Consider the following 20,534-nt stretch of genomic DNA (forward strand, 5'->3'; position numbering starts at 1 on the left):
TCTCGTGAACAGACTACTGACCAAATTATTAAACATTTTAGTTCTGACCTGTTCACCGGATGTGCTACCTGTCCCAGACCTGCTGTTTTCAACTCTCTAGAGACAGCAGGAGCGGTAGCGATACTCTCAAAGATCGGCTATGAAAAAGCCAACTGACACTTACTCTTGAGTTGCTGACTTGTTGCACCCTCGACAACTACTATAGTTATTATTATTTGACCATGCTGGTCATTTATGAACATTTGAACATTTTGGCCACGTGCTGTTAAAATCTCCACCCGGCACAGCCAGAAGAGGACTGGCCACCCCTCATAGCCTGGTTCCTCTCTAGGTTTCTTCCTAGCTTCTGGCCTTTCTAGGGGAGTTTTTCCTAGCCACCTCTCATAGCCTGGTTCCTCTCTAGGTTTCTTCCTAGGTATTGGCCTTTCTAGGGAGTTTTTCCTAGCCACCGTGCTTCTACACCTGCATTGCTTGCTGTTTGGGGGTTTTAGGCTGGGTTTCTGTACAGCACTTTGAGATATCAGCTGATGTAAGAAGGTCTATATAAATACATTTTATTTGATTTGATTTGAGCTCTGGGTTAACTGAGGTAAGGTTTGGGGGAGGTGAAACTGATTCTAGATCTGTAGTTAGAGGAAACTTCATCCCAGAGCAGCCAACGCAGACAAATAACAAGAAGCAGATTTTAAAAAAAAAATAATAATAATATGTACCAAAACTTTTTCCCCTTCTGGTGACTGGATGAAACCGAACTCGCTGACTACAAAGGCGAGTAGATAGGTTGACATGAGGGGTGTGGGTTCGAAGCTGGTCCGAGTAACGTCCTGGCCGTTGACAGTGACATTGACTGAGGCTACAGGTGGAGAGAGAGAGAGAGAGAGAGAGAGAGAGAGAGATACGGGTTAGTGAGCGTTGTAGAGACGACGCGTTGGTTTCCCCAGCAGCAGGAGTTCAGATCCAAACCGTGACAACACCAACACTCTGAGGTTCTACCATAGACTTATATAAGGTTATAGAAGTTAGTATATAATCAATTCGAGTAGAGCAATGGATAAGCCTACAGAAGTATATTTGTATGATTTATCTCATATCATAGTATAGCAGCTTACTCTGAAAATGTTCAAAAAAAAAAAATTCAATGCTTGTTTTTTCTTCAGTCAGTTCTTGAGAGTTTGGCAGAAGTTGTTCTCTCAGTCTGCAAACGGCAGATTGTAGCATTAAACTCTCTAACTATAATTTAGGAAACAGATCCCATCCCCTTCGGACCTAGAAGCAGTCAGCACACTTACCTAGATTCATGCCATTGGCCAGAGCCAGGGTTCCATGCTTTCCTAGATTCATGCCATTGGCCAGAGCCAGGGTTCCATGCTTTCCTAGATTCATGCCATTGGCCAGAGCCAGGGTTCCATGCTTTCCTAGATTCATGCCATTGGCCAGAGCCAGGGTTCCATGCTTTCCTAGATTCATGCCATTGGCCAGAGATCAGGGTTCCATGCTTACCTAGATTCATGCCATTGGCCAGAGATCAGGGTTCCGTGCTTACCTAGATTCATGTCATTGGCCAGATATCAGGGTTCCGTGCTTACCTAGATTCATGCCATTGGCCAGAGATCAGGGTTCCATGCTTACCTAGATTCATGTCATTGGCCAGAGATCAGGGTTCCATGTTTACCTAGATTCATGCCATTGGCCAGAGATCAGGGTTCCATGCTTACCTAGATTCATGCCATTGGCCAGAGATCAGGGTTCCGTGCTTACCTAGATTCATGCCATTGGCCAGAGATCAGGGTTCCATGCTTACCTAGATTCATGCCATTGGCCAGAGATCAGGGTTCCGTGCTTACCTAGATTCATGCCATTGGCCAGAGATCAGTGTTCCGTGCTTACCTAGATTCATGTCATTGGCCAGAGATCAGTGTTCCGTGCTTACCTAGATTCATGCCATTGGCCAGAGATCAGGGTTCCATGCTTACCTAGATTCATGCCATTGGCCAGAGATCAGTGTTCCGTGCTTACCTAGATTCATGCCATTGGCCAGAGATCAGGGTTCCATGCTTACCTAGATTCATGCCATTGGCCAGAGCCACTGTTCCGTGTGCGTGGAGGAGGGTCATGTGGAAGACGGCCTTCATGGCAGGTTCATCAAAGCAGGGGAAGGCTTTCCTGGCGTCCACAGGCTGCATCTGAGTGGTGGCTACGACTCTACCAACACACACAGCAACTGGTATTACTACAGTACTGAGGAGCAGACTGGTACAGTTAGACATCTGAGTGGTGGCTACGACTCTACCAACACACACACAGCAACTGGTATTACTACAGTACTGAGGAGCAGACTGGTACAGTTAGACATCTGAGTGGTGGCTACGACTCTACCAACACACACAGCAACTGGTATTACTACAGTACTGAGGAGCAGACTGGTACAGTTAGACATCTGAGTGGTGGCTACGACTCTACCAACACACACAGCAACTGGTATTACTACAGTACTGAGGAGCAGACTGGTACAGTTAGACATCTGAGTGGTGGCTACGACTCTACCAACACACACAGCAACTGGTATTACTACAGTACTGAGGAGCAGACCGGTACAGTTAGACATAGTGACTCTGAGAGCAGGATCAATACATTCATATTGTATATTATAGTCGCTGTTGGATAAGACTCTTATCAAATCACATTTTATCGGGTCGCGTGGATAATAAACAGATGTTATTTGCGAGTGTAGCGAAACGCTTGTGCAATTTATCATCAGTTGAATCGGACCGTAAATGATTTACCCAGGGTGGTAAACTGGTCAGAATGTTCAGAAGACACCGTACAAGGAGCATATTGAACTGCTCCCATTGTAAACCACCACAGGAGGCTGCTGAGACGGCTCATAATAATGTCCGGAACGGAGCGAATGGAACGGCATCAAAACACAACCCGTTTGATGTATTGGTTACCGTTCAACCTGTTCTGCTCCGGTCGTTAGAACGAGCCTGTTTCTCTTCACCCCACTAACCTCCTGTGTGGTATTTACATTAACAGGTGTTTCCAGAGGAAAGCTGGTAGTAAACATGTCGTTATACACTATGACAAATAAAGGGTGATTTGATTTGACGACAGTAACTAATCATTAATCGGCACTCTGTAGTACAGGGTTAAATTACTCCTTGGATCAACGTCAACAAATTACTTCAAGTTGATTAAAAGTCAATGACTCAAGTCCCTGTAAAGGCCAAAGTTCAGTTGAATATTAAATATTACTTCCTGTAAATGCTCCTATTTTTTTCCATCTTGTTCAGAGTGGATGTGTAACTTTGGTTTGTACCTGTCTATTGTGGTACAAGCAGTTCAATCAATTCCTCGACAAATTACACTGGTTCAATAACATTAATTACTACACTGGTCCAATAACATTAATTACTACACTGGTTCAATAACATGAATTACTACACTGGTCCAATAACATTAATTACTACACTGGTCCAATAACATTAATTATTTCTCTGCTCAGGGACACAGACGCTCCTATCCAGAGCAGTTGGGGTTTAAACTTCTTCGGGATCGGTGTCCCTTCCACGGGACGGTTGAGCTAACGTAGGCTAATGCAATTAGCATGAGGTTGTAAGTAACAAGAACATTTCTCAGGACAGACATATCTGATATTGGCAGAAAGCTTAAATTCTTCTTAATTTAACTGCACTGTCCAATTTACAGTAGCTATTACAGTGAAATAATACCATGCTATTGTTTGAGGAGAGTGCACAATTTTGAACATGAAAAGTTATTAATAAACAAATTAGTCACATTTGATATAAAATTTTGAACAAAAATACAATGGTTCATTGGATCAGTTTAACATACACTGCTGCCATCTAGTGGCCAAAATCTAAATTGCACCTGGGCTGGAATAATACATTATGGCCTTTCTCTTGCATTTCAAAAATGATGGTACAAAAAAAATACACAAGAACGGTTGTTTTTTTTTGTTTGTATTATCTTTTACCAGATCTAATGTGTTATATTCTACTACATTCATTTCACATTTCCATAAAAGTCAAAGTGTTTCCTTTCAAATGGTACCAATAATATGCATATCCTTGCTTCAGGGCCTGAGCTACAGGCAGTTAGATATGGGTATGTCATTTTGGACGAAAATTGAACAAAAAAAGGGGCAGATCCTTTTAAGGGTCTCGCTCAGGGACACAGCGGCAGATTTACCACCTAATCGGCTCGAGGATTCAAATCATTGTAGCCAAATGGAGACGTCTAAACAAAGGAATCCTTAACCAGGTTTCTAAGTATCATTACAGATTCAGTGCAGGCAGTGTACAAGCAAAACTCTGCTTGGCGAATACAACAGAAGCATTTCACTTGAATGACATCCACTCTGATGGGGTGGCAAGGCGCCTGATGGGTTGAAAGCAATTTAGAACTTTCAATCAGTTCTAAAAAGCTAAATTACCTCCCAAATTCATTGTTTAAGCCACACCTCCCAGCCACACCTCCCAGCCACACCTCCAACTCCTCTAATAAGCTGCCGCCAGCAGCACTACCCTGTCAATATTCAATGGTGATTAAAGCAATTTAGAAGCAAATCACATTCATCTGTCAAATTTGTTATTTGATTTCAGAGACATTTTATAGAATAACTTTAACGAACCAAAGCGTAATTTTCAATCATTCCAATCAGTTAAAGCACTTCAGATGAACAACAGTGTCGTCCCACTTTTTACAGTGTTAGGCAACATCTGACACTGTTTTTAAGGTAATACATGGCTTCTAAACGATGATTCATGTTTTGCTTACTTTTTCACCGGGGGACTGGTCCCCTCTGTATATTCACTCCTGTAGAAGCCTCCCAGGTCATCAGCCAGTTCTCCTATAAACTCTGTGTACAGCTCATACTGTCTCCCTGCCATCAGATTACTATTCAGCTGGATCACTAAGAACTGAGTAGGAACCTCCAGCCAGCTTTTCTTTATGGTGGGAGCAGTAGCTCCATCCAGGCCAGTCAGGCTGAGCAGAGTCAGGTTCAGCTTGTTACAGTGGATGAGGATCAGATCTGTTTCCTTCTCACACCGGAACACCACATCTGACTGTCCTGTGAAGATGTAGAGGCCAGTAGAGGCGTTGACAACCAGTCGAGGCCAGAGGGTGATGTTGTAGGAGACAGGAGACAAGGAGTCGGGCAGTCTGTAGTTTTCCCAGGGGTCTTTAGCAGTGGATGGAGTAGTGTGGGGATTCACTACCTCCAGGTTCTTGGCCTTCTCCTGGCTATAGACCACTGACAGGGCGATGATGGTGGCCACCACTCCAGTCCCCACGATCACACCAACTATCCCCAAAGTCTTGCTGATGAAGAACCCTTTCCCCATGTCTGTAACAGACGGATATCTGTCTCTCTGAGGGTAGTGTAATGAATGACTGACAGACAGAAAGACAGAAAGAGAGACCTAGATGGACCCAGAGGGGAATGTGTTTCTTATTTATGCCCCCTGAGGAACTCCCACAATACACCAGGTTAATAGTTGATCCCCCAGCCCAGGACAACCTGAGAGTTGTAGTCAATAGTCATAAAGATGGGTGGATAACAGATTGCTGACAAGCTGTTGGACTTTATCCTTCCTTCCTGTATCTGGATAGAAGATCTTTCCCTGTATAAAGTGTTGAGGTCTTTCCCTGTATAAAGTGTTGAGGTCTTTCCCTGTATAAAGTGTTGAGGTCTTTCCCTGTATAAAGTGTTGAGGTCTTTCCCTGTATAAAGTGTTGAGGTCTTTCCCTGTATAAAGTGTTGAGGTCTTTCCCTGTATAAAGTGTTCAGGTCTTTCCCTGTATAAAGTGTTGAGGTCTTTCCCTGTATAAAGTGTTCAGGTCTTTCCCTGTATAAAGTGTTGAGGTCTTTCCCTGTATAAAGTGTTCAGGTCTTTCCCTGTATAAAGTGTTGAGGTCTTTCCCTGTATAAAGTGTTGAGGTCTTTCCCTGTATAACGTGTTCACATCTTTCCCAGGGTGCAGTTTGTGTCCCAGCTGTTCATACCGTACAGATGTCGTATCATAATTTGAGCCAGTGTGCTACAGAAGGAAAATAATACTGCAGCAACAGAAAATGTGAATTGTATTGTGGATTATACATTTGTTTTAATCTGTAGGGGTTGGTACATTTTTCATTAGGGAAAATCAAGTCAAACATTTTAAAAGTGGAAATCACAAACTTCTGATGTGTTTTTCAACCTCGTGTACAGTACTATTTACATTTCCTGCTGTGCTGGAAAATTCCTGCAACAACAGGATAATCCCTAACCCAACCAGCATTCAGTGTATACCAGACAGGGGATGGGGTTGATCCCTAACCCGAACAGACACATGTATGACCCATGACCTTCTGACATGCTCTCTCTCCTCACTTCCCTGTCTCCTCTCCAAATAAAACCACACAGAACTGTTGACTATCAGATATAATCTGGCAGTGATGAACTCTCTGAGTAATGTCCCTCCAGTTCAAGACCCTGGTGCTTGCCTTAAGGGGCAGCAAGGGAACCGCCCCTCCCTACCTGGTGTTTCCCACGGGGCTGAAAGGGGAACCGCCCCTCCCTACCTGGTGTTTCCCACGGGGCTGAAAGGGGAACCGCCCCTCCCTACCTGGTGTTTCCTACGGGGCTGAAAGGGGAACCGCCCCTCCCTACCAGGTGTTTCCTACGGGGCTGAAAGGTGAACCGCCCCTCCCAACCTGGTGTTTCCCACGGGGCTGAAAGGGGAACCGCCCCTCCCTACCTTGCGTTTCCTATGGGGCTGAAAGGGGAACCGCCCCTCCCTACCTGGTGTTTCCTACGGGGCTGAAAGGGGAACCGCCCCTCCCGACCTGGTGTTTCCTACGGGCTGAAAGGGGAACCGCCCCTCCCTACCTGTTGTTTCCTACGGGGCTGAAAGGGGAACCGCCCCTCCCTACCTGGTGTTTCCTACGGGGCTGAAAGGGGAACCGCCCCTCCCGACCTGGTGTTTCCTACGGGGCTGAAAGGGGAACCGCCCCTCCCGACCTGTTGTTTCCTACGGGGCTGAAAGGGGAACCGCCCCTCCCGACCTGTTGTTTCCTACGGGGCTGAAAGGGGAACCGCCCCTCCCTACCTGGTGTTTCCTACGGGGCTGAAAGGGGAACCGCCCCTCCCTACCTGGTGTTTCCTACGGGGCTGAAAGGGGAACCGCCCCTCCCGGGGAATCTTTCATAACGACAAGTTTGATGTCGGATGACAATAGAATGTTCATGATGTAATGGCGACAACTGTCGATAGACATGTATAAACCAGCCTTTAGTCTTGAAATCTATGGTTGTTTAGTACACTACCGTACTCACTCTGTTTAGCACACTACTCACTCTGTTTAGCACACTACTCACTCTGTTTAGCACACTACTCGCTCTGTTTAGCACACTACTCGCTCTGTTTAGCACACTACTCGCTCTGTTTAGCACACTACTCGCTCTGTTTAGCACACTACTCGCTCTGTTTAGCACACTACTCTCTCTGTTTAGCACACTACTCTCTCTGTTTAGCACACTACTCTCTCTGTTTAGCACACTACTCTCTCTGTTTAGCACACTACTCGCTCTGTTTAGCACACTACTCGCTCTGTTTAGCACACTACTCGCTCTGTTTAGCACACTACTCGCTCTGTTTAGCACACTACCCGCTCTGTTTAGCACACTACCGAACTCGCTCTGTTTAGCACACTACCGAACTCGCTCTGTTTAGCACACTACCCGCTCTGTTTAGCACACTGCCTTACTCGCTCTGTTTAGCACACTGCCTTACTCGCTCTGTTTAGCACACTACCGTACTCGCTCTGTTTAGTACCGTACTCGCTCTGTTTAGTACCGTACTCGCTCTGTTTAGTACCGTACTCGCTCTGTACACTACCGTACTCGCTCTGTACACTACCGTACTCGCTCTGTACACTACCGTACTCGCTCTGTACACTACCGTACTCGCTCTGTACACTACCGTACTCACTCTGTACACTACCGTACTCACTCTGTACACTACCGTACTCACTCTGTACACTACCGTACTCACTGTTTAGTACACTACCGTTTTCACTCTGTTTAGTACACTACCGTACTCACTCTGTTTAGTACACTACCGTACTCACTCTGTTTAGTACACTACCGTACTCACTCTGTTTAGTACACTACCGTTTTCACTCTGTTTAGTACACTACCGTACTCACTCTGTTTAGTACACTACAGTACTCACTCTGTTTAGTACACTACCGTTCTCACTCTGTTTAGTACACTACCGTACTCACTGTTTAGTACACTACCTTAGTCACTACCGTACTCACTGTTTACTACACTACCGTACTCACTGTTTAGTACACTACCGTACTCACTCTGTTTAGTACACTAGCTTACTCACTCTGTTTAGTACACTAGCTTACTCACTGTGTTTAATACTCTACCTTACTCACTCTGTTTAGTACACTACCTTACTCACTGTTTAGTACACTACCTTAGTCACTACCGTACTCACTGTTTAGTACACTAGTACAGTACTCACTCTGTTTAGTACACTACCGTACTCACTGTTTACTACACTACCGTACTCACTGTTTAGTACACTACCGTACTCACTCTGTTTAGTACACTACCTTACTCACTGTTTAGTACACTACCTTACTCACTGTTTAGTACACTACCTTAGTCACTCTGTTTAGTACACTACCTTACTCACTGTTTAGTACACTACCTTACTCACTGGTTAGTACACTACCTTAGTCACTCTGTTTAGTACACTACCTTAGTCACTCTGTTTAGTACACTACCTTACTCACTGTTTAGTACACTACCGTACTCACTGTTTAGTACACTACCGTACTCACTGTTTAGTACACTACCGTACTCACTGTTTAGTACACTACCGTACTCAATGTTTAGTACACTACCGTACTCACTGTTTAGTACACTACCGTACTCACTCTGTTTAGTACACTACCGTACTCACTGTTTACTACACTACCGTACTCTCTGTTTAGTACACTACCGTACTCACTCTGTTTAGTACACTACCTTACTCACTCTGTTTAGTACAGTACCTTACTCACTCTGTTTAGTACACTACAGTACTCTCTGTTTAGTACACTACTATACTCACTCTGTTTAGCACATGGCCTCTCATGTGAATCCTTAAAGAGATGTGTGGGGTTAAAGCTTAACCTGTTAGGGTATAGGGGGCAGTATTGAGACTTTTTGAAAAAAGATGTGCCCATTTTTAAATGCCTCCTACACCTACCCAGTAACTACAATATGCATATACTTATTATATATGGATAGAAAACACCCTAAAGTTTCAAAAACTGTTTGAATGGTGTCTGTGAGTATAACAGAACTCATTTGGCAGGCAAAACCCTGAGACAGATTCTGACAGGAAGTGGATACCTGATGTGTTGAATTGACTTTGAGCCTATGCCATTGAAAAACAAAGGGGGTGAGGTATATTCTGGCACTTCCTATTGCTTCCACAAGATGTCCCCAGCCTTTACAAAGTGTTTTGAGTGTTCTACAGTGAGATCTGACCGAATAAGAGCCATGGAACGTGATGGTCCATCATTCACCCTGGCGCGCGATTTGATGGTGGGTACTCTCATTCCGAAACGTTTTAAAAGAAAACCCAATGGTCCGCCTTGAATTTTATTCATGTTCTGGTTAAAAAAGGCCCTAATGATTTATGCGATACAACGTTTGACATGTTTGAACGAACGGAAATATATTTTTTCCGTTCTTGAAGTGAAGTGAAGTCCGGCTGGCTTAGATCATGCGCTACAACACGGAGGTTTTTCGACATAAATGATGAGCTTTTTTGAACAAAACTACATTCGTTATGGACCTGGGACTCTTTGGAAGTGACATCTGATGAAGAGAATCAAAGGTAATGGATTATTTATATAGTATTTTCGATTTTAGATTCCTCCAACATGGCGGTTAGTCTGTATCGCGATGCGTATTTTTCTGGCGCAGTGCTCAGATTATTGCAAAGTGTGATTTCCCAGTAAGGTTAATTTAAAATCTGACAAGTCCATTGCGTTCAAGAGATGTAAATCTATAATTCTTTGAATGACAATATAATATTTTAGCAATGTTTTCTAATATTAATTAATTATTTTGTCGTCATGACTTGACTGCCGGTATTGGAGGGAAACGATTTCCTGAACATCAACGCCATAGTAAAACACTGTTTTTAGATATAAATATGAACTTGATAGAACTAAAAATGCATGCATTGTCTAACATAATGTCCTAGGAGTGTCATCTGATGGAGATTGTAAAAGGTTAGTGCATAATTTTAGCTGATTGTATGGTTTTGGTGAAGCCTGTCTTTGAATCGACAATGCATTGCACACCGCTATTGTCAATGTACTCTCCTAACATAACCTAACTTTATGCTTTCCCCGTAAAACCTTTTTGAAATCGGTAAACGTGGTTAGATTAAGAAGATGTTTATCTTTCAAAGGCTGTAAGTTAGTTGTATGTTTGAGAAATTTGAATTTGTACATTTATTTTGTTTCAAATTTGCCGCTCTTGAAATGCACCTGCAGTTGATAGGGTGCGCCACGGGGGGAACGCTAACGTCCCAGGTAGCCTCAAGAAGTTAAGAGGGTGTGAATGATGCTGAATGGGTGAAGACAAAGAAGAGCTCTCCAGTAGGTACCAAAACATTCAAAGGCCATTTTCTCAAAAGTGGGGTTACATGTCTATCAACTTCCAAAGTAGAATTACTTTCCCATTGTTCCTCAACTGTAGTGTCTGATATACCACTAGGTCTGAATCTCCACTTTTATCCGATGTAAAAAAACACAATTTGCTTGCTACATCAGGCCAAATCAAGCCGGTCAGTCACAATAACAACTGCAAACACTTTCTTTAAAAAAAAGTAATTTTATATTTTGACCGTAGTTACTGAGATATTGTCCTTTTTTGATATAAATCCAGTGCTTCCTTCTGTAAAGAAGGAAACTGTGTCCGATTTCCAATAACCAACTGAAGGTCCAGAGCGGGAACATATCGGGGGAGATTGAAGGTTCAGAGCGGGAACATATCGGGGAGATTGAAGGTTCAGAGCGGGAACATATCGGGGGAGATTGAAGGTTCAGAGCAGGAACATATCGGGGAGATTGAAGGTACAGAGCGGGAACATATCGGGGAGATTGAAGGTACAGAGCAGGAACATATCGGGGGAGATTGAAGGTCCAGAGCAGGAACATATCGGGGGAGATTGAAGGTTCAGAGCAGGAACATATCGGGGAGATTGAAGGTACAGAGCGGGAACATATCGGGGAGATTGAAGGTACAGAGCGGGAACATATCGGGGAGATTGAAGGTACAGAGCAGGAACATATCGGGGAGATTGAAGGTTCAGAGCAGGAACATATCGGGGGAGATTGAAGGTATAGAGCAGGAACATATCGGGGAGATTGAAGATACAGAGCAGGAACATATCGGGGAGATTGAAGGTACACAGCAGGAACATATCAGGGAGATTGAAGGTACAGAAGGGAGATTGAAGGTACACAGCAGGAACATATCAGGGGAGATTGAAGGTTCAGAGCGGGAACATATCGGGGCGATTGAAGGTTCAGAGCGGGAACATATCGGGGGAGATTGAAGGTTCAGAGCGGGAACATATCGGGGGAGATTGAAGGTACAGAGCAGGAACATATCGGGGGAGATTGAAGGTTCAGAGCGGGAACATATCGGGGGAGATTGAAGGTTCAGAGCGGGAACATATCGGGGAGATTGAAGGTTCAGAGCGGGAACATATCGGGGGAGATTGAAGGTACAGAGGGGAGGTTGAAGGTTCAGAGCAGGAACATATCGGGGGAGATTGAAGGTTCACAGCGGGAACATATCGGGGAGATTGAAGGTACAGAGCAGGAACATATCGGGGAGATTGAAGGTACAGAGCGGGAACATATCGGGGAGATTGAAGGTACAGAGCAGGAACATATCGGGGGAGATTGAAGGTCCAGAGCAGGAACATATCGGGGGAGATTGAAGGTCCAGAGCAGGAACATATCGGGGGAGATTGACGGTTCAGAGCAGGAACATATCGGGGAGATTGAAGGTACAGAGCGGGAACATATCGGGAAGATTGAAGGTACAGAGCGGGAACATATCGGGGAGATTGAAGGTATAGAGCAGGAACATATCGGGGAGATTGAAGATACAGAGCAGGAACATATCGGGGAGATTGAAGGTACACAGCAGGAACATATCAGGGAGATTGAAGGTACAGAAGGGAGATTGAAGGTACACAGCAGGAACATATTGGGGGAGATTGAAGGTTCAGAGCGGGAACATATCGGGGAGATTGAAGGTTCAGAGCGGGAACATATCGGGGAGATTGAAGGTACAGAGCAGGAACATATCGGGGGAGATTGAAGGTTCAGAGCGGGAACATATCGGGGAGATTGAAGGTACAGAGCAGGAACATATCGGGGAGATTGAAGGTACAGAGCAGGAACATATCGGGGAGATTGAAGGTACAGAGCAGGAACATATTGGGGGAGACTGAAAACCTGAAGATATTAATTAATTGAACGTTTTATTGGCAGACATTTATGAACATGAGAACATGAACAACTGACAATCCAAAATGGATGCACATAAACCACACAAAATGAATCAAGTAACAATATGATTTTGGTCCAATTCATCATTATACAGCACAGCTCCGTCCCAAAAAAAGCACCCTATTCCCTATGTAATGCACTACATTTTTAACCAGAGCCCTTAGAGACTAGGGTGCCATTTGGGACACACACACGCCAGCCCCATGTTTTTTGGTCTGTTTTAATCCAGTCTGTGTATCCCTGATGGTTCAGTAAACACCATTGGCCTGGTAGTGCGACGCTGCAGTGGAGGGTATTTCAGGTACATTCATTGGAGAACCAGTTCATAACTTGCTCCTGGTTCTCTGCAACCCATTTGATGTTGGCTGCAGTCTTCTCCATAGCTTGTTCCAGAGCCAGCGTCCCAGAGCCAAACCCCACACCGGCATTGTCCTCTTTAAACTGCTTTAGCTGCAATTATAGAAACATGGTAGAAATCACAATACTAACCTCGACAATGTTGTAGTTTCTAACTTATTTTAGATGGGGGAACACCCCCCCAACAAACAGACTAACCATACATATACCTCTAGTCTAATTTATACCTTATGAAACTGGATCTATACCCCCAACAAACAGACCAACCATACATATACCTCTAGTCTAATTTATACCTTATGAAACTGGATCTATACCACCAACAAACAGACCAACCATACATATACCTCTAGTCTAATGTATACCTTATGAAACTGGATCTATACCCTCAACAAACAGACCAACCATACATATACCTCTAGTCTAATTTATACCTTATGAAACTGGATCTATACCCCCAACAAACAGACCAACCATACATATACCTCTAGTCTAATTTATACCTTATGAAACTGGATCTATACCCCCAACAAACAGACCAACCATACATATACCTCTAGTCTAATTTATACCTTATGAAACTGGATCTATACCACCAACAAACAGACCAACCATACATATACCTCTAGAGAGCTACCCTCCTGTAGGTTTTAACTCCAACCCTGTTCCTGGAGAGCTACCGTCATGTACAGTCGTGGCCAAAAGTTTTGTGAATGACACAAATATTAATTTTCACAAAGTCTGCTGCCTCAGTTTATATGATGGCAATTTGCAAATACTCCAGAATGTTATGAAGAGTGATCAAATGAATTGCAATTAATTGCAAAGTCCCTCTTTGCCATGCAAATGAACTGAATCCCCCCCAAAACATTTCCACTGCATTTCAGCCCTGCCACAAAAGGACCAGCTGACATCATGTTAGTGATTCTGTCGTTAACACAGTTGTGAGTGTTGACGAGGACAAGGCTGGAGATCACTCTGTCATGCTGATTGAGTTCGAATAACAGACTGGAAGCTTCAAAAGGAGGGTGGTGCTTGGAATCATTGTTCTTCCTCTGTCAATCATGGTTACCTGCAAGGAAACATGTGCCGTCATCATTGCTTTGCACAAAAAGGGCTTCACAGGCAAGGATATTGCTGCCAGTAAGATTTCACCTAAATCAACCGTTTATCGGATCATCAAGAACTTCAAGGAGAGCGGTTCAATTGTTGTGAAGAAGGCTTCAGGGCGCCCAAGAAAGTCCAGCAAGTGCCAGGACCGTTCCTAAAGTTGATTCAGCTGCGGGATCGGGGCACCACCAGTACAGAGCTTGCTCAGGAATGGCAGCAGGCAGGTGTGAGTGCATCTGCACGCACAGTGAAGCAAAGACTTTTGGAGGATGGCCTGGTGTCAAGAAGGGCAGCAAAGAAGCCACTTCTCTCCAGGAAAAACATCAGGGACAGACTGATATTCTGCAGAAGGTACAGGGAATGGACTGCTGAGGACTGGGGTAAAGTCATTTTCTCTGATGAATCCCCTTTCTGATTGTTTGTGGCATCCGGAAAATAGCTTGTCCGGAGAAGACAAGGTGAGCTCTACCATCAGTCCTGTGTCATGCCAACAGTAAAGCATCCTGAGACCATTCATGTGTGGGGTTGCTTCTCAGCCAAGGGAGTGGGCTCTCTCACAATTTGGCCTAAGAACACAGCCATTGATAATGGTACCAACACATCCTCCGAGAGCAACTTCTCCCAACCATCCAGGAATAGTTTGGTGATGAACAATGCCTTTTCCAGCATGATGGAGCACCTTGCCATAAGGCAAATGTGATAACTAAGTGGCCCAGGGAACAAAACATCGATATTTTGGGTCCATGGCGAGGAAACTCCCCAGCCCTTAATCCCATTGAGAACCTTTCACAATCTCGTGTGAATTTAAAGTTCATTAAATTGAGATACCATCAATCCTACCGTCAATCCTCAAGAGGTGGGTGGACAAACAAAAACCCACAAATTCTGACAAACTCCAAGCATTGATTATGCAAGAATGGGCTGCCATCAGTCAGGATGTGGCCCAGAAGTTAATTGACAGCATGCCAGGGCGGATTGCAGAGGTCTTGAAAAAGAAGGGTCAACACCGCAAATATTGACTCTTTGCATCAACTTCATGTAAATGTCAATAAAAGCCTTTGACACGTATGAAATGCTTGTAATTATACTTCAGTATTCCATAGTAACATCTGACAAAAAAGTCTAAAGACACTGAAGCAGCAAACTTTGTCAAAATTAATATTTGTGTCATTCTCAAAACTTTTGGCCACGACTGTAGGGTTTCATCCCAACCCTGTTCCTGGAGTACTACTGTCCTGTAGGTTTTAACTCCAACCCTGTTCCTGGAGTACTACCGTCCTGTAGGTTTTAACTCCAACCCTGTTCCTGGAGTACTACTGTCCTGTAGGTTTTAACTCCAACCCTGTTCCTGGAGTACTACTGTCCTGTAGGTTTTAACTCCATCCCTGTTCCTGGAGTTCTACCGTCCTGTAGGGTTTCATCCCAACCCTGTTCCTGGAGTACTACCGTCCTGTAGGTTTTAACTCCAACCCTGTTCCTGGAGTACTACCGTCCTGTAGGTTTTAACTCCATCCCTGTTCCTGGAGTACTACTGTCCTGTAGGGTTTTAACTCCATCCCTGTTCCTGGAGTACTACCGTCCTGTAGGTTTTAACTCCAACCCTGTTCCTGGAGTACTACTGTCCTGTAGGGTTTCATCCCAACCCTGTTCCTGGAGTACTACCGTCCTGTAGGTTTTAACTCCAACCCTGTTCCTGGAGTACTACCGTCCTGTAGGGTTTCATCCCAACCCTGTTCCTGGAGTACTACTGTCCTGTAGGTTTTAACTCCAACCCTGTTCCTGGAGTACTACCGTCCTGTAGGTTTTCATCCCAACCCTGTTCCTGGAGATCTACCGTCCTGTAGGTTTTAACTCCATCCCTGTTCCTGGAGTTCTACCGTCCTGTAGGGTTTCATCCCAACCCTGTTCCTGGAGTACTACCGTCCGTAGGTTTTAACTCCAACCCTGTTCCTGGAGTATTACCGTCCTAGGGTGAAAACCTCCAGGAGGGTAGCTCTCCAGGAACAGGGTTGGGGTGAAAACATCCAAGAGGGTAGCTCTCCAGGAACAGGGTTGGGGTGAAAACATCCAGGAGGGTAGCTCTCCAGGAACAGGGTTGGGGTGAAAACATACAGGAGGGTAGCTCTCCAGGAGCAGGGTTAGGGTGTAAACATCCAGGAGGGTAGCTCTCCAGGAACAGGGTTGGGGTGAAAACCTACAGGAGGGTCTCTATCCAGGAACAGGGTTGGGGTGAAAACCTACAGGAGGGTAGCTCTCCAGGAACAGGGTTAGGATGTAAACCTACAGGAGGGTAGCTCTCCAGGGACAGGGTTAGGGTGTAAACCTCCAGGAGGGTAGCTCTCCAGGAACAGGGTTGGGGTGAAAACATACAGGAGGGTAGCTCTCCAGGAACAGGGTTAGGATGTAAACCTACAGGAGGGTAGCTCTCCAGGGACAGGGTTAGGGTGTAAACCTCCAGGAGGGTAGCTCTCCAGGAACAGGGTTGGAGTTAAAACCTCCAGGAGGGTAGCTCTCCAGGAACAGGGTTGGAGTTAAAACCTCCAGGAGGGTATCTCTCCAGGAACAGGGTTAGGGTGTAAACCTCCAGGAGGGTAGCTCTCCAGGAACAGAGTTGAACAGCCCTGCTTCAGCTCAAGGCCACAGTACCAACCTGCTTCAGCTCAAACTCAGTAGAGAATCTCCTGGTCACCCCGTTGATGAGGTTAGAGAACGAGAAGGATCCACCGCCATATCTACCAGATAGAGGGATACAGAGATATTATTATTATTATTATCATTACTTAGTGAATAAACGTCCGCTTCTCTGATACATATTCACGGTAAGTTACATGATGTCCAATAGCCCCATCTAGACTTACACTGTAAATATGTCATTCCACCTAACCATGATGACTTACTCTGTACAGATGTAGTTCCACCTAGACTTATTCTGTATAGATGTATTTCCACCTAACCATGATGACTTACTCTGTACAGATGTAGTTCCACCTAGACTTACTCTGTGTAGATGTAGTTCCACCTAACCCTGATGACTTACTCTGTATAGATGTAGTTCCACCTAGCCCTGATGACTTACTCTGTATAGATGTAGTTCCACCTAACCCTGATGACTTACTCTGTATAGATGTAGTTCCATCTAGCCCTGATGACTTACTCTGTATAGATGTAGTTCCACCTAGCCCTGATGACTTAGTCTGTATAGATGTAGTTCCATCTAGCCCTGATGACTTACTCTGTATAGATGTAGTTCCACCTAGACTTACTCTGTATATATGTAGTTCCACCTAGACTTACTCTGTATAGATGTAATTCCACCAAGACTTACTCTGTATAGATGTAGTTCCACCTAGACTTACTCTGTAGAGATGTAGTTCCACCTAGCCCTGATGACTTACTCTGTATAGATGTAGTTCCACCTAGCCCTGATGACTTACTCTGTATAGATGTAGTTCCACCTAGACTTACTCCGTATAGATGAAGTTCCACCTAGACTTACTCTGTATAGATGTTGTTCCACCTAGACTTACTCTGTATAGATGTAGCTCCATCTAGCCCTGATGACTTACTCTGTATAGATGTAGTTCCACCTAGAATTACTCTGTATAGATGTAGTTCCACCTAGACTTACTCTGTATAGATGTAGTTCCACCTAGACCTGATGACTTACTCTGTATAGATGTAGTTCCACCTAGACCTGATGACTTACTCTGTATAGATATAGTTCCACCTAGACTTACTCTGTATAGATGTAGTTCCACCTAGACTTACTCTGTATAGATGTAGTTCCACCTAGACTTACTCTGTATAGATGTAGCTCCACCTAGACTTACTCTGTATAGATGTAGCTCCACCTAGACTTACTCTGTATAGATGTAGCTCCACCTAGACTTACTCTGTATAGATGTAATTCCACCTAGACTTACTCTGTATAGATGTAGTTCCACCTAGACCTGATGACTTACTCTGTATAGATATAGTTCCACCTAGACTTACTCTGTATAGATGTAGTTCCACCTAGACTTACTCTGTATAGATGTAGTTCCACCTAGACTTACTCTGTATAGATGTAGCTCCACCTAGACTTACTCTGTATAGATGTAGCTCGACCTAGACTTACTCTGTATAGATGTAGCTCCACCTAGACTTACTCTGTATAGATGTAATTCCACCTAGACTTACTCTGTATAGATGTAGCTCCACCTAGACTTACTCTGTATAGATGTAGCTCCACCTAGACTTACTCTGTATAGATGTAGCTCCACCTAGACTTACTCTGTATAGATGTAGCTCCACCTAGACTTACTCTGTATAGATGTAGTTCCACCTAGACTTATTCTGTATAGATGTAGTTCCACCTAGACTTATTCTGTATAGATGTAGTTCCACCTAGCACTGATGACTTACTCTGTATAGATGTAGTTCCACCTAGACTTACTCTGTATAGATGTAGTTCCACCTAGCACTGATGACTTACTCTGTATAGATGTAGTTCCACCTAGACTTACTCTGTATAGATGTAGCTCCACCTAGCCCTGATGAAGTCCCAGGCCAGGGGCATCCCCACCACGTTATGAGCGATGTAGCTGATGGTGGAGGTGCAGTCCTGCTTTCGGATCTTGGCTGGATCCAGGGAATAATCCAGATATCTGCAGTTTCAACACAAAAAAGGGATTTATGAATCATCTCGTGTGGGATTCTGATAAAGATGTCGGGGAGGCGTAGAACTAAGTCGATTTTTTTCTTAATGGTGTTGCTCTAAACATGCACAAACACAGCCTTTTAAAAGCGCGGGGCTTGTGCAATGTAATTTTTTATTTTACAGGAATAATTGTTCACATGCAGGAATGATATACAGGGCCTTCAGAAAGTATTCACACCCCTTGACTTATTCCACATTTTGATGTGTTACAGCCTGAATTTAAAGAGATTTTTTTGTCACTGGTCTACACACAATATTCCATAATATCAAAGAGGAATTATGTTTTTTGATAATTTTTTACAAATTAATTACAAATGAAAAGTTGAAACGTCTTCAGTCAATAAGTATTCAACCTCTGTTATAGCAAGCCTAAAAAAGTTCAGGAGTAAAAATGTGCTGAACAAGTCACATAATTAGTTGCATGTACTCTGTGTGTAATAATAGTGTTTATCATGATTTTTGAATGACTACATCATCTCTGTACCCCACACATACAATTGTCTGTAAGGTCCCTCAGTCCAGCAGGGAATTTCAAACACAAATTCAACCACAAAGACCAGGGAGGTTTTCCAATGCCTCACAAAGAAGGGCACCAATTGGTAGATGAGTAAACATGGGGGAAAAAAGCAGACATTGAATATCCCTTTGAGCATGGTGAAGTTATTAATTACACTTTGGATGGTGTATCAATACACCCAGTCAATACAAAAATAAAGGCATCCTTCCTAACTCAGTTGCCAGAGAGGAAGGAAACCGCACAGTGATTTCACCTTGACGCCAAAGGTGATTTTAAAACAATTACAGAGTTTAATGGCTGTGATAGGTGAAAACTGAGGACGGCTCAACAACAGTGTAGATACTCTACCATACTAACCTACTTGACTGAGAAAAAAAGAAGGAAGACTGTACAGTAAAAATAAAATTATTCCAAAACATGAATCTTGTTTGCAACAAAGCACTAAAGTAATACTGCAAAAAATGTGGCAAAGCAATTAACTTTTGGTCCTGAATACAAAGTGTTATGTTTAAAGCAAATACACCTCTGCTGTTTTCAACCAAGATCTCAGCGATCACTGACTCATTGCCTGCACCCGTAATGGGTCCGCGGTCAAACGACCTCCACTCATCACTGTCAAACGCTCCCTAAAACACAACAGGCCTTTCTAATCGACCTGGCCCTGGTATCCTGGAAGGATATTGACCTCATCCCTTCAGTAGAGGATGCCTGGTCTTTCTTTAAAAGTGCCTTCCTTACCATCTTAAATAAGCATGCTCTATTCAAAGAATGTAGAACCAGGAACAGATATAGCCCTTGGTTCTCTCCAGACCTGACTGCCCTTAACCAACACAAAAACATCCTGTGGCGTTCTGCATTAGCATCGAATAGCTCCCGTGATATGCAACTTTTCAGGGAAGTTAGGAACAAATATACACAGGCAGTTAGGAAAGCTAAGGCTACCTTTTCCAAGCAGAAATTTGCATCCTGTAGCTCGTACTCCAAAAAGTTCTGGGACCCTGTAAAGACCAAGGAGAATAAGAGCACCTCCTCCCAGCTGCCCACTGCTCTGAGGATAGGAAACTCTCACCACCGATAAATCCACTATAATTGAGTATTTCAATAAGCATTTTTCTACGGCTGGCCGTGCTTTCCACCCCCCACAGCGACTCGCCTAACCCTCCCCCATTTCTCCTTCACCCAAATCCAGATAGCTGATGTTCTGAAAGAGCTGCAAATTCTGGGCCCCTACAAATCAGCC

General features: G+C 44.0%; 2 protein-coding genes across 2 annotated transcripts in view; both read right to left on the minus strand.

The window, feature by feature from the left end:
* LOC115182683 (aminopeptidase N) overlaps positions 1-5,463 on the minus strand; it is a 41,541-nt gene extending 36,078 nt beyond the window's left edge. The window contains exons 1-3 of the mRNA XM_029744177.1: positions 4,801-5,463; positions 2,060-2,202; positions 714-853 (exon numbers count right to left, since the gene is read on the minus strand). Coding sequence (XP_029600037.1) covers positions 714-853; positions 2,060-2,202; positions 4,801-5,369 — 852 coding nt within the window. The 5' untranslated portion in view covers positions 5,370-5,463. The remainder of the gene's footprint in view (positions 1-713; positions 854-2,059; positions 2,203-4,800) is intronic.
* Positions 5,464-12,564: 7,101 nt separating this feature from the next.
* The window catches only part of anpepa (alanyl (membrane) aminopeptidase a), a 92,308-nt gene continuing 84,338 nt past the window's right edge, over positions 12,565-20,534 (minus strand). The window contains exons 20-22 of the mRNA XM_029744178.1: positions 18,584-18,724; positions 16,729-16,810; positions 12,565-13,061 (exon numbers count right to left, since the gene is read on the minus strand). Coding sequence (XP_029600038.1) covers positions 12,909-13,061; positions 16,729-16,810; positions 18,584-18,724 — 376 coding nt within the window. The 3' untranslated portion in view covers positions 12,565-12,908. The remainder of the gene's footprint in view (positions 13,062-16,728; positions 16,811-18,583; positions 18,725-20,534) is intronic.

Source organism: Salmo trutta, unplaced genomic scaffold (genome assembly GCF_901001165.1).
Source record: "Salmo trutta unplaced genomic scaffold, fSalTru1.1, whole genome shotgun sequence".
NCBI classification, from domain to species: Eukaryota; Metazoa; Chordata; class Actinopteri; order Salmoniformes; family Salmonidae; genus Salmo; species Salmo trutta.